Below are 13,606 nucleotides of genomic sequence, written 5' to 3'. Positions count from 1 at the left end.
GATGATAAACAATACTGTATCAACTGCCGTACCATCCTCATTACCATACTCACTGTGACACAGTTTCTACGTACGTGCTGAAAACCGGAATCACTCAAACACTCCACCTGGCTTCTACCCCCACCCACCTGGTGCCCTCGAATTCGCACACTTACTAGTCTAAGTCAGGATCCATGGACAGGCGTGAGGCACGATCAGATAAATCTCTGCGCTTGACTTCCGGCTGCGGTTATTCCAGCCCATCTGCAGCACTCTGGAGTAAACATGATATTTTATCTTATTGATAATGCAAGTGTTTAACCTATAATCAACCCAGACCTATTCATTCATCCCATCCGACTGGCTTCTCCCAGGAAGTAGCGATACCGGCGCACGGCAACGCATTCGGCAAGCGGGAGCTGCACTTGAACCTCACACCCACCCACCCACCCACAACAACAACAACAACAACAACAACAACATCATGGAATCCACCGGGGGGTGGGCCAGGTAGGAGGCAAACTCCTCTGCCTCCCAATTCCAAGGCCTGTCATGCGCGTCGGCGTCATGTTTACGGAGGGGGTCCACTGTCGCTGCCGTAGTCTGCTCAGTCTGTGGGATGGAGGGAGTTATCTGATCCATTTCTTTCCGGTAGGCCTTGGGGTCGGTTGGTGGTTCAGTTACACCGATAATCACTGGCACAGTCGAGTGTAAACTGCGATGGAGGAGCTCGAGCACAGAAACTAGTTACGCCCACCGTCCCTAGCTTTGAGCATGAGAGCGGAGGAGCGGTGCTACCTGGTCGGGTATTCCTACCCTACGCCTACCCCGTATACGAGCAGAGTTTTCACCCCTCCTTAGTACCAACACCATGATGGTCAATCCTCCTGCTCCCGGGTAGGATTAAATCTATGGACTGTACCACCACACCATATGAAGGGGTGTGCTAGATGATGGTAGATTGCACGGTCGGCAATCCCGGCAGCCGGCTGAGACATGCCGTGGCTGAAGCTGCCGCCAATGCCGCCAATGCCGTCAAGTCGAGTCTTGCCCGCCTAAGCTTTGCGTCCAAGAGTCCAAGAACCCCCAAGACTGAATCCAAGACTGAGTCCAAGACATCCAAGACATCCAAGACATCCAAGACATCCAAGACATCCAAGACATCCAAGACATCCAAGACATCCAAGACATCCAAGACATCCAAGACACCAAGAAAAGCCAAATTTGATGTCCCTCCTACAATGTAGATCGTACTCCCACTACAACAACAAAATAGATGCAGGATGCAGGCAATACAGGTGAATTAAAAACTAGCTACATAGGTATAAACTAAACAGCCCGTGGTCACGGACCGCAGATAAAAACGGGGTAACATGTGAAACGGCAAAAGGCGCCAGGTATCTGTAATAGGTTTGTGGGACAATGCTTCCGCCCCTTTCCCCTTCTCTCCCTCGTCCTTCTCCCCTTTTGTTGGTGTTGTGTGTGGTACTGCACCCTACCACACCATACCGTGCACCTGCTTCTTCTTGCGCAGGTCGATGTCGCGGATCATGAACATCCAGATGAACGACAGCACGAACAACCCCGTGCCCACGGCCAGCATGCGGGTCTGCGCGTAGCCGTACGCCTCCTGGATGGCGGTGCGGACGGCACTCCCCACCGGGTAGCTCAGCTGGGTGTCGATGTCCTCGTAGATGTCGTCGATGTCCGGGATTGCCGAGGCGGGCAGGTACTTGTACAGGCCCTTCTCGAAGGTGTTGGTCCAGATGGCGCCGGAGATGGTCGAGCCGATGCCGTCGGCCACGGTGCCGACGACATTCAGCAGCGCCAGGGTGGCCGCGACGTGGCGGTGGTCTACGGCTGCCTCGACGGCCAGCTGCTGCACGAGAATGAACACCGAGCCACCGATCGAGATAAAGATCTGGCACATGACCAGGTACCCAACGTTCTGGTTGGGGCGGCGGAAGTAGATCATCAAGCCCTGGGCGAAGATGTACAGGGGCACGGCCCAGTACAGCAGCCAGCGGAACTTACCGGTGCGCGAGATCAGCCAGCCGATGAACAGCAGCAGCACGCCCGAGACCACGTCGAAGGTGTTGTTCACGTAGCCCGCGTCCGCCACCGACAGGTCGTTGACCACCTGCAGGAACGAGGTGAAGTAGCTGTCCCAGCAGTAGTAGCACACCTGGTACGTCGCGTCCAGCAGGCACGCGCCCAGCACCGTCCGGTCCGTCAGGTACTTCAGCTTCATGAACGGCACCCGCGCGAAGTAGTACTCCCAGATCGCGAAGAAGATGATCATCGAGAACCCCACCACGATCATCGCGATGATGTACCCCGTCTTCCAGCCGTGCGGCGCCATGCTGGCGATGTCGAAGGGCAGGAAGAAGACCACCAGTCCGGCGGAGAAGAGGATCACGCCGACCACTGTATCCAAAATGAGTGAGAGTCAAGGCGGGCTACGGGAAGGAAAGGGGCATACCGTCGAACTCCATGGCCCAAAACCAGATGTTCTGGGTCAGGGTGCGGCCGCTGCGCTCGCGGACGAGGCGGCCCTCCTTCTTGGCCTTGTTGGTGTTGTACCGCAGGATGCAGTAGAGGGGCGCGGCGACGACGGGGAAGATGATGGCGAAGGCGCCGAAGGCCCAGCGCATGCTCATGCCCAGCGCGTCCTCACCGGCCTTGGGACCTGCAAAGGCGGAAATGATGTACGGCGACGAGGTGAAGGCGTAAGCCAGCGCTCGGTTGCGCAGCTGCGACGCGTCGGCGGTCAGGGTGTCCACGCAAAAGGTGATGCCCGAGAAGCCGACATTATAAAACACGTAGCCCGCGCAGAAGCTAGGCAGGTTGCTGCACGCCGCCATGATGATCAGTCCCATCGTCGAGATGATGGCCATGAAGGCGAAGCCCTCGGCACGGCCCCAGACGTCCATCAACTTGGCCAGCGGGATGAAGATGGCCGCCGTGCAGCAGTCGGAGACCACATAGATGACATTGAGTAGCGAGTGCGAGTCCCAGGCCGAGGTGAGATAGGGGACCAGCGTGGACAGGATTTCGCTTTGGAAGGCGTTGACGAAGTAGAGGAACCAGATGCTGGGTTTATTAGTGGGGATGCTGGATGAAGCTGCGGTTGCTGGGGAGCTGCAAGAAGGGGGTACGGGGGTTCTCCCCCGGAACGGTATATTGGCCCAGCACTCAGGATTGAGGTTGTTGGGAAGATGAAAACCAAGACAAGGGGGCAGGGCAGGCGTACTTGATGAAGACGGCAATCAAAGACGCCTTGGTCCAGGTGGCGGTGATGGCCTCGACGGTGTGAGTACCGGCCTGATCCTCGGTGGATTCGGGGTGCTCTTCGTCGGAGTCGGTGTTGGTGCTGTCGGTGGTGGGCGCTATGCCGGCCTCGACGTTCTTCTCGCCGGGCAGGGCGCTGCTGGAGCCCTCGACGGGGGAGGGCAGGGTGACGGCGGTGCCGGCCTCATCCGTCGTCGACCGACGGAAGGGAGCCCGCAACTTGGTGAACATGTTGGAGGGCGGGGTTTATGAGGGTGGAACTCTGGAGGGATGGGTGGGATGGAAGAACTCGAGCAGGTGAAGCGCAAGGGGCGGTCCATGCCCTTTATAAATGAAGAAATGCAGAAATGGAACCTTGCGTCCGGCTAGCGCAGCGTCTAAGCAGTGGTCATCGCCGTGGGGGGGGGGAGTCGTTTGCCGGGGTGGGCTTTTGGTTTGGTTTTAGGAAGTGTGCTCCGATCCACCAGCCCATCTGATTATGCTGTCTGGGTATGGCTGCGTTGGTGCGCGCAAGTAAGTTTGCGCAGGAGCTACGGTGGGGCGGGCTCGTTTCTTGCCTGAGCAGTGGAAGTGGATAAGGCTTCGGCCGGTTGAGGGAGAGAAACGGAGCTGTGTTGGCAATGCGAGTGATAGAACTGTATCGCACGTATGTATAGTATTGTAAGATGGTAAGGAAGGTGTGGTATCACGTATGGTAAGGTACTGCCAAGCGGAGCAAAGAGGGGCACTTTGATAGCACGAAAATTGGCGCGCCCCTCTGGCTGCATCACACATCCCCACCGTGCGTTCTCAAGCCCTTTCCACCTATCGCTTATTTCTCGGACCGGTCTTGGTTTGCTGTCAGTGGAGAGCAACAAATCTCTCGCCTCGCGGTGAGGGTTTTCTCGGTGAGGGTTGAATACTTATCCAGTGATGACGGTCGTGGCCTCTGGCTTAAGTTATCTGATCGCGATCTTGTCTTATCTGATCCGTGGCCCTGGTATCAGATTTTTCACAGTGTCACCGGTGGGGAGCCCGGGAGACCACCAAACAGTGCTGAGACGTCTGACACAGACTACACTACAAACCACAGTGACTTTTAGTGTTCCACTAGTACGTGGCCTGGCTGCAACGTAAAATGGTCGGATCGTGATAAATCATTATCTAACTCCCCACCCGAGAAAACTCTGTAGTCTCCCGATCACTAAATCACAACTCGGTGGGATGACTTGAGGACTGATGAGGATCCAGCAATCATTGAGATGCTTTGCTTAGGAAATGGGATTTATAAGATGCTCTCATACTTAGGTATGGCAATCTCAGCTACGTTTCTAGAGTTTGGCCTTCGATAACCGAGTAAAGTTCTTCATAATTTGTGAAAGTAGCGGGCCACGACCGGTCCGATGCACTCAGAATTGAACTTGGTGATATTGAACCACTCCTACTATTGTCATTCGGTGTCATCTTGGTTCGTCACGGTCGCACCAGGCCACACCCGCTACCGCTCGTAGATGTGATGTCTGCCAGTGGTTTGTGGTTTCTTGACGTACTCCATGTACCAGCATAGTGTGGTGCACTGATGAGCTCCTCCTTCAACTGCAATTGGCGGTATCCGCAAACGAGATTACCCTATTGGTGGTTATCCACCCCCCTACTAGTTCGCCCGGCGTTTGAATTGCCACGACTGGCGATGGGAGTCCGGTGTGAATCCACGCACACACTCGACTCTGTTCGCATCTGGGAGGTAGCCCGACGGCAAGAAGTTTGAGCGGGCACCATGCGTAGGATTACACCTGTGAGAGGTGGAATGACCCCGTGAAGAACGGGTGTGGCTGCGTGGTGTGGGCGAATCGCACGCAGTCGTGCCACATGTGGATAGTTTGAGATGTGTGAGATGTGTGAGTACTCCAGTCGATGCTGGATATGGCGATGGAGGCAAGCTATGAGTCAAGGACGGTGGCAATGGTTGTAATGGTGGTGATGTACTGTTGATGGCGAACATCGCCTTCCGTCAACCTGGTCTCTGAGCTTGTCTCAATGGCTCCGGTGGGAGGGGCTCGAGCTGAGTGGCAATCAAGCCGCCCAGTGCTGCTGTCGCCTCAGGGGCACACACACATCGGACTAATCGGTGATTATGCTGGAACCGGCAGGGACTAGAACTACTAGTGTCATCATGACACTGGGTAGGGCCGGCACCGGAGCCCACGAGGCTAGGAGATTGGAAGGATGATGGTGCGGAGGTGGTCGGTGGGTTGACGGGCCTGTTACCTGCTGCTTCGTTGCTATGTCTGGCTGACAAGCCGGATGTCACCCTCGTTGTCAAGTGTCGTCTACTCACAGCCGATGACTCAAATATCTTAATTTGACCATAGAGAATGAAAAACTCAGCATGTCCTAGTATGTTCACAACGACCCACTTGGGGAGCTAGGATGTCAGAGCTGATTTCCGGACCGTTAACGTGTTGTATCCCACCGCAAGACTTTGACCGGTGTGGAATGATGCTTGAGTTTTCTTCGCGGTGGGGCTGGACATTTGGAAACCTTAAGGACTAGACTTGATACTGGCTCGAGGGTGGATGCAGCTTGAAGGCCAGTCTTTTGCAGGCCATGATCTTAATTCTCTGGACTTGCAGTGGTTGACCCTCTTCCATCGCGATCAAACTCTCTTTGCTCATTCATGCTGGATTTGATTCACTTGAAGTCTGGACTGGCACTGCAGAGGAATTAGCTTGACTGAGGTGGTCCAATCGTCCGCACAGGAGTTATCAACAAAGCTAGAGCCAAGAATCAAGCTTTGGAACTCTTCTTGTCAGGGCGGGCTTGGCTCGGCTTGGATTCACTCAGATAGCTTTCGAAATATTATTTCGAGATTTGAGATCGCCACTGTATATACCCACCAAATGTTGGTATGTGAACAATGCACAAGGTCAGGATCTCGACCTTCATTGCGATGTGTAAACAGATGATTCTGACTTCCATTTTGTTCTGAAACAGATGACAGACATTGCACGTGTGAATTCGATACCTGAACGAAAGTAATCCACATATTATATGTTTATAATCATGCCGGGCCATCTACAGATGGTATTTTGCCTTGGCTTCACCTCTCCTTTCTAGGGTTGCAGCCCGAATGAAGTCTACAAGATGAATTCGAGTCTTTTCTATATCGTCAACATCCCCAGGGTGTGTACTGTACAGAATAGCGGGGAAGTCTCAGGTGTTGCAATCCTCGACCACGATCACCGTAACTCATCATACACTATGAAGGCTGCGATCATGTGACCGTGTCTCCAATCTATGCCATTCTCCCCAGGGCGCCGTTGTATGCATGGCGCTCTGGGGTACAGAGAGGAAATAGAAACTCCGACAGTGGCAGTCGCAGTGAAGAGACAGCGCCCATGGCTCCTTCTCTCCCAAGGCGAGTGTACGACTACCTGCCCTGTTAGTGCCACTGCTGATTCACCTCATGATTCCCTGCCCGTTCATCTACCCATCTCCAAACGTCACGATTTCTCCCTTCACACTTCGGCGGGAGATCTTTTAGCTTATATTCTTGCTTTAAACATCATGCGGTTCCCAATCCTCATCACGTGGGCGCTTGTCCTTCTGTCATCCCTTGGACAAGCATCGCCGACCGGCTGCGTCGACGGTCTCTGTCCCATGACGCGGGCTGGACTGACTGCATTTCAAATCGAAACCGATCTTGGTCAACTACTCTGCGACTCCTCCAGTGTCTTTGGGCACAACGATCCTCGCTGGCTGGGTGCGACCCTGCGATATGAGGAATACCTGCCTCCCCAGTTCACAGTCATCACCCAAGTCGGCTGTGAGTCTGATGTCTCCACCGTGGTAGGTGACCTGCTTGGTGAGAATTGACTCTTGGCTAAGGTGAAGTAGATTCAGTATGCGAACAGAAACGGCATCCCTTTCTACACGGTCAACCGAGGCCACGGGTGGCCGATATCTCAGGGATCATTTCAAGGGCTGGGAATCGACCTACGACTGTTGCAGAACGTTACAGTAAACCACGCGAGACAGACTGCCACCGTGCAAGGCGGCATTGAGACACAAGGCCTGATCGATGCACTGTGGAAAGAGGGTTTAGTCACCAGTAAGTGCCCGGTACTCCTCCAACAGCTGGGTAGCTGACGTTGGCTCCCCCCTAGCGACGAGTGTTTGCGCGTGCATCGGACATGTTGGCCCAGCCATCGGTGGAGGCCACGGAAGATATCAGGGCCAGTATGGGATGATGAGCGACAACTTTGTGACGTTGAATGTTGTTCTCGCCAATGGAAGTTCCATCGTCGTTTCTAATGATTCCCATTCGAACTTGTTCTGGTCGATGAAAGGGGCTGGTCACAACTTGGGTGTCGTGACGAGCCTCGAGATAAAGGTCTACCCACCTCCGACCAAGACCTGGTACTTTCGAAACTACTTCTACACGGAGGACAAACTCGAAAGCCTGTTTCAAGCACTCAACAACCTAACAGGCGACGGAACACAGCCGCTCGAGCTGGACTTCCATTTCGGCCATTACGAGTGGAACCCGCTTCTTAGCCTCAGCGATGTGAGTTTCCAAACCCCTGCATTGTTGCTTCTCGACTGACAGTGACGAGGCTGTGATTTGGTGGTCATTCAATTTCCTTGGCACCGAACGCGAAGCAGAAAAATACCTGGCGCCCTTCAACAACCTCGGCCCGATGAACGTTGTCGCAGGCGCTGTGCCCTATCCCGCCATGCCGGATGCGACGCGAAATGGCAGGGTCAGTCTACCCTGTACGAAGGGACTAGCGAAAATGATGTCTACCACCGGTCTCCAGATATTCAACGTGACAGCGTGTCGTCAGGCGTATGATCTGTTCAATACGTACTTGAAGGAGTATCCAGGGCTCAAGCCTTCCATTCTTCTGTTCGAGGCGAATAACCCGGCAGCGGCCCGAGCAATTGACCCTGGTAGCTCTGCATTTCCCCATCGTGACGATAATAGTCGGGTGTATGAGTTCAGCCCTCCCTCTGGACTACGACTGGGAAAGAGGAGAGCTAACATTCACGTACTAGGGTCGCCATGATAGCGTATTTGCCCACTCTTCATCTTGAGGAACCCGCATCGCAACTTGCCAGCGGCATACTAGACGTTATGCTAGACGGCCAGCCCGACAGAGTGCCAACGACCTATGTCAACTATGCATTTGGCTATGAGTCGCTGGAATCCGTGTACGGCTACGAATGGCGGTTACAGAAGCTACGGTCCGTCAAGACCGAGTACGACCCTGACAACAAGTTTTCCTATTATGTGCCCATTGTTCTGGATGCAAAGGATAGTGCATGAAACTGTTGCCTTGTTTACGTATTCGAGTTCAGGAGAGCCTTAGATTCAAAGGAACCACTTCCTTGAGTCCCAGCAGGAAGATATCATTTGACTGTATGCTTCTTGGCAGAGTGCATGGAGACAGGGTAGTATATAGCAGACCGTCGCACTAGAAATGCTTGCTCACCTCTTTCGCTGTGGTTGGGGGATGGTTGATGTTGTTCTAAGTTGCCCGGCAAGTACGCGCGACGTTCATGCGAGGTGGCTCATACGTCACGTGGTTGGTTGACCGCCTGCTACACTGGTGGTCTGCCCGGCAGTATGGGCTTCCCTATACCTTTACAGTAGGCGGAAAGATCAATGATTACTTCGCGCTGACTAAGACGAGGCGGTGCATTCTCATGTCCTCCCACTGTATAACAAATCCGAGATGGAGTAGAGGTAAGACGAGGCAGGAGGAATCAACAGAGCAACGGAGTCACTGTGCGTGTCACCTCGTGGGCAGCTCGACGCGCCTTGAACCACATGTTTTGGGAATATTACCAATATATCTACCTACAATCATCCTTTCCTCGATGGTCTAACGGTCATGATTTCCGCTTGTCACTCCGGCCAAGGAACAAGCGCGGGAGACCTGGGTTCGACTCCCAGTCGGGGAGGCTTTTTTGCTCCACCGGCCTTTGTTCGTCTCCCTCTCCCTTGGTGCCCTTGGTGCCCACTTCTGTATCTCCTTTGTTTCAAGCTTACCAGCTTATCGATCCGATTGCTAAATTCCCCGCAGTCTGGATTGTTGCCAATGATTCCCGAAGACCCACATACAATGAACCCCGTGCATTACAATAAGGTGACTCCTCGGCCTCCAACCCTGGTCTACAACTCTAATCATGTCGGAAGGCATAATCCGGACAGTGAATAATAAGAGATACGCGATCCTTTGTCTCTACATCATCAAAGAGCGAACAAACTACCCGGCTTCTTTACCCCGTTACCCCGGACCGGTGTGGATAGAAGGGCAACGTTCAGAGTATAAATAGATAAACATGCGGATTGTGAGGTCACCTCCCCGTCCCCGCAAGAAACCAATCACTCGTAGCTTCGACTAGACAGCATACAGGTTGTAATGATGTCTGGCCTTGACTGTGCTCCATCTGATGCGCCTCTCGACCTTGCTGCACTTCGCGTCGCGCGGAATGTCTTCTGCAGACTCTGGATTTACCAACATTGCGAGATTGATAGGTCCTGGGTCACCCAAAGGGAAACCCCGTGGGTCCATGTACTGGATGGTCCCCACCAAGATCTCACCTGTTTCCTGGAAGCCGTGATGCAATCTCTGTTCGGTGTGATAGGAATAGAGAATTGCCTGTATGATGGGAGCGCGTACGGGGAATTGGTGCAAGCGGCGACCGGTGGGGGCCTCGAGCTGGTCTCCTACCACTGGGGTCATTACGCGCCTACCTTGGCCCGATTCCACCAGGAGAGCCGGGAGCGGGCGCGGAAGCTTTTGGATCCCGATCTCTGGCTGACCTCCCCTTCGAAAGACTGGAAGCCTTCGCCAGACTGGAAGGGGCGTGCCATCGCCACTATGCTCGATTTGAACGAGAGCCTCGAGGCCCTGGGTGATCCGCAGGTCGAGGCGACCATCCGAGCCTGTATTCAAAAATATGTCGGAGCCGCCGCCGTTGCTCGTATGGGCACTGATCACACGCAGCAACCGCGCCATCCCACCCCGTTCAAACATGGCCACGAGTGCCAGGTCTGTTGCCGCCCGCTGGGAGACAAACTCGAGGCCATCTTCTGGTGCAAGCGCCACTGCGGCTTCGCCGCGCATGTCGACTGTATTCGGGAGTGGTGTCGGGGACGGCCGGACGCTTCCGCCCCGTACCGAAACACCTGTCTGCATTGTCGTCAACCCTGGCTGAGTCCCTGGGGAAGTTGTGCCCCGAACTCCTGGGGCGACGGCGTCACGTGCCCCTGCCGTCGCAGACGGCCGACTGACGCCCATCGCGAGGCGTTCCTGGCCCAGACTCACAAGGCACCGCGTCAGACGTCGGAAGGCTTGCCTGAGCGGCCTGGCCCGCCACTCGAGTGGCATAGTTTGTACTAGGGCTCATGGTGGGCTAGTTGTGTCAATCTGGAAGAATCTATGAAGAGTCGTCATCGACGCGGCACGTAGGAAGGGGAGGTGAAGTCGGGAAGCTGGAGAGATACTTGACTCGTCAGAAAGTACGGACAATGAACGCGCAGCCCGCCACGCCGCCACTGCGGTGGTGCCAGCCTTAATCTTACTGTCTACGGCCTGTGCCCTGCAGGACATTCTTAGTGTAAGTCGTGCCCCCAACTACCTTGTACTCAGGACATAGGAATTACCCGCGTGCTCCTCCCGAAAAACTGGACTGAAGGTACATCCGTCTGACAGGCGCCTTAGCGGCGGCGTCATTCATCCGGGCAATCCTGCCTGAGGCACGAATATCCCGCTTTCTTACTATGTACATAAACAGTGCCACGAATGACTCAGGCATTACCGCCAATGAGCCTGCAAGGTTGTATGAGCTCTCATTAGGGCTAAGGATGGGCGAGGGCGAGGAGTGGGGATGAGGAAATGAGGGGGTGAGGGGGTCCGGATTACACTCTGCTTTCAGCTCTGCTTTCAGCGGGCAGCATCGCAGCAGCACAGCCATTCAGAGTTCACAATTGTATTCCATTTCTGTCAATCCTGCCAACCTGGTTTACTCCATCGTAGCCAAACTCGAACCCCAAACGCCGGCAAGGCAAAATCTCAGGTGCAATCTGTCACGCAATCTCGAAAGCCAAAGAACAGAGGGAAAGGACAAAGCCCATCGAACAACAGCAAAACAGTACCACACACCAACTACGAGGTATCAATGACCGGGGGAAGCAATGTTGCTCTGCCCGGTAGCCGCATTGACCAGGAGAGACGCCTCAATCGCGGCGTACCTACAACCCCAAACCGACGATTAGCAGCCGCTTCACTTGCGCCGAAAGGAAGGTGTGTTTTCCCACTCACGCTGCTGCGAGCACAATGAGTTCGGCTCGACGCGCGGGGACCATAAACCCAACTCAAGTCACAAAGCCAATGCACATGGCTATGGCAAACCACAGGCGTCGCTTTTTCCCTTTGATGACGGACAACCCCCACATCACGGAGGCGATCGCCGCGCTCGCGATAATGAGAAAAAGCATGTGTGTTGCCCGACCAATCTTGCGACGGTTTCTGTACTGCCAGTGGTATCCGTTTTCTTTGTCGTGCTTGTGGGTCTGCCCTTGAGATCAGAGATCGAGACTTGAAGGTAACGACAAGTAAAGCCAAGACCGAAGCCTGGGCCCTAGTCCAGGCCAGGGAGAAAGGGAGAGAGAAAGACAGAAAGAGAAGAAGAGGAAGAAGAGGGAAGAGGAAGAGGAGGAAAAGAAGAAGGGAGAGGAGGAGGAGGAGGAGGAGAGAGCGCAACCTACGTCGGTCTTTCTCGGCCCCAAAACTTTGTAGCATAAGGGGCCGAGGTGATAGTATGACCATTGTGTCATTGGAACTGCTCCCTCGAGCGGACTGCATAGTGCCACGCGGTCGGGTACAAGGGGAGCTCATTGCCACTGCTCGCGGGGTAGCAAGTGATGATCGATAATATTACCCGGTGTCAGTTTCGTCTCTACGGTGTTTCGGAGCATGGAAAGGTTGCGAAGGTCGGAGGCATGCGGCTCACTCATTTGCCGCAGATCGCGATACTGTTGCAGAGCCGTGTCTAGAGATGGCATCGTCAATCATGAGAGAGTGCCCAAAGTGCCCAGGAAGCAGGTTCAAGACTCACTGTATTGTGTCAGGACCTTCCGAATCTGAAGAATCAGTTCCCACCGTCGGTTGTTCGCATCCGTCATCATTTTCGGCACTATATAGTCATCTTCTACCGTTACGTGACCGTTTTCATTCTCCCGATCGACGATCTTTTGCAGCTTCACCTCGTAAGATGTCAGTTCTGCCTGGAGGTAGAGCAGATTCTTGATGTTCAGCTCGTCGAATCGTCGGAAGATCAAAGATGGGGGATCTCGAGCCATGAACATTGCCAGCTCATCGTAGCCCTTCGTTTTGCGTGCGGGCAGTATGTCTTGTTGTTCGTTCTGGGGGTCGGGGTGTTGATCCGCTGCTGTTTCTTGCGCTGCCGGCCCTGTTCGGGACCCTTGACCATGCTCCAACTCAATGTCTCGATCACGGCGCACACGGAACCACCGCGCCATCACTGAGCACCAGACCATGACTAGTTGGCTGAATTCTACCAGAGTTCACAGGGTGGTTGAGAAGAAGAAGAAGAAGAAGAAGAAGAAGAAGAAGAAGAAGAAGAAGGAGAAGAAGAAGAAGAAGGAGGAGGTAGATTCCAATTTCAAACTGTCAAAAGATCGATGCGTATTGAGAGGGGCGACAAAAAACCCGTGGCCCGAGAGATGCCCTAGAGATGACAAGAAGAAAGGGCGAAACAGCCAGGCTTATAGAAGAAGGGAGAGCGTAATAGCTTGGGGAATTGCCGTCATCGTCACTTTCAAAACCACCACATCTCGACTGTGGCACATCGCCTGTTGCTGTTCGAATTTCGAACGCAGCTGGGTCTCTGTACGCTGCGAGATTTATGAACATTGTGAGAAGATGCGGGTGTATTGAGCAGGGATACCTATCAACAACCCTGAAAATACAACACCAACTCGGCTCGGATGCTGACAACCAAGACACGCAGGCGAGCGATCCCTACACCTCGCATTCTTTGTACATGGGTAGGATTACTCTGGCCTGAAGTCAAGAAATGCAAGTGAGAAGAAACCTTCCGACAGACGACATAATATGTTAGCTAAGGAGGAAGAAGTTGAAGGAAGTTCACTAGCGCTAGTGTAGCAGACTTTGATTCAAGAAGGCTCTGTTCCCTACAGGAATGACTCTAGTATACCGGAAAAAAAGAGAGAGAAAAAGGACACGGAAGGAACGAAGCAGCAAGTGACCTGTTGATGCTTTGACAAAGATTGGGAACAGAATGGTTGTTATGAGCTGGTGCA

At 53.9% G+C, this 13,606-nt stretch overlaps 4 protein-coding genes and 1 non-coding gene across 5 annotated transcripts; 3 read left to right on the top strand and 2 right to left on the bottom strand.

The window, feature by feature from the left end:
* Nucleotides 1-1,451: 1,451 nt before the first annotated feature.
* On the bottom strand, nt 1,452-3,501 carry BO82DRAFT_381372 (MFS siderophore iron transporter; the record flags this gene model as incomplete). The annotated part of the gene is made up of 3 exons (XM_025637846.1): nt 1,452-2,406; nt 2,462-3,072; nt 3,233-3,501. 3 exons carry the CDS (start codon nt 3,499-3,501, stop codon nt 1,475-1,477), a joined length of 1,812 nt encoding a protein of 603 aa, XP_025494746.1. The 3' UTR covers nt 1,452-1,474.
* A 3,315-nt stretch (nt 3,502-6,816) lies between these two features.
* BO82DRAFT_276837 (FAD-binding oxidoreductase) lies at nt 6,817-8,578 on the top strand (the record flags this gene model as incomplete). Its single annotated transcript, XM_025631160.1, has 5 exons — nt 6,817-7,098; nt 7,147-7,360; nt 7,416-7,816; nt 7,866-8,242; nt 8,308-8,578. The coding sequence occupies 5 exons, from the start codon at nt 6,817-6,819 to the stop codon at nt 8,576-8,578; spliced, it is 1,545 nt and encodes a 514-aa protein (XP_025494745.1).
* Nucleotides 8,579-9,126: 548 nt separating this feature from the next.
* Nucleotides 9,127-9,216, top strand: BO82DRAFT_t80. The gene has a single exon. It is a non-coding gene; the product is annotated as a tRNA-Asp (tRNA).
* A 464-nt stretch (nt 9,217-9,680) lies between these two features.
* On the top strand, nt 9,681-10,661 carry BO82DRAFT_399379 (uncharacterized protein; the record flags this gene model as incomplete). Its single annotated transcript, XM_025639103.1, has 1 exon — nt 9,681-10,661. One exon carries the CDS (start codon nt 9,681-9,683, stop codon nt 10,659-10,661), a length of 981 nt encoding a protein of 326 aa, XP_025494744.1.
* A 1,493-nt stretch (nt 10,662-12,154) lies between these two features.
* BO82DRAFT_399378 (uncharacterized protein) lies at nt 12,155-12,802 on the bottom strand (the record flags this gene model as incomplete). Its single annotated transcript, XM_025639102.1, has 2 exons — nt 12,155-12,312; nt 12,379-12,802. 2 exons carry the CDS (start codon nt 12,800-12,802, stop codon nt 12,155-12,157), a joined length of 582 nt encoding a protein of 193 aa, XP_025494743.1.
* Nucleotides 12,803-13,606: the final 804 nt, after the last annotated feature.

Source organism: Aspergillus uvarum (assembly GCF_003184745.1).
Source record: "Aspergillus uvarum CBS 121591 unplaced genomic scaffold BO82scaffold_10, whole genome shotgun sequence".
NCBI classification, from domain to species: domain Eukaryota; kingdom Fungi; phylum Ascomycota; class Eurotiomycetes; order Eurotiales; family Aspergillaceae; genus Aspergillus; species Aspergillus uvarum.
This window is presented reverse-complemented; position numbering and strand designations above follow the sequence as displayed.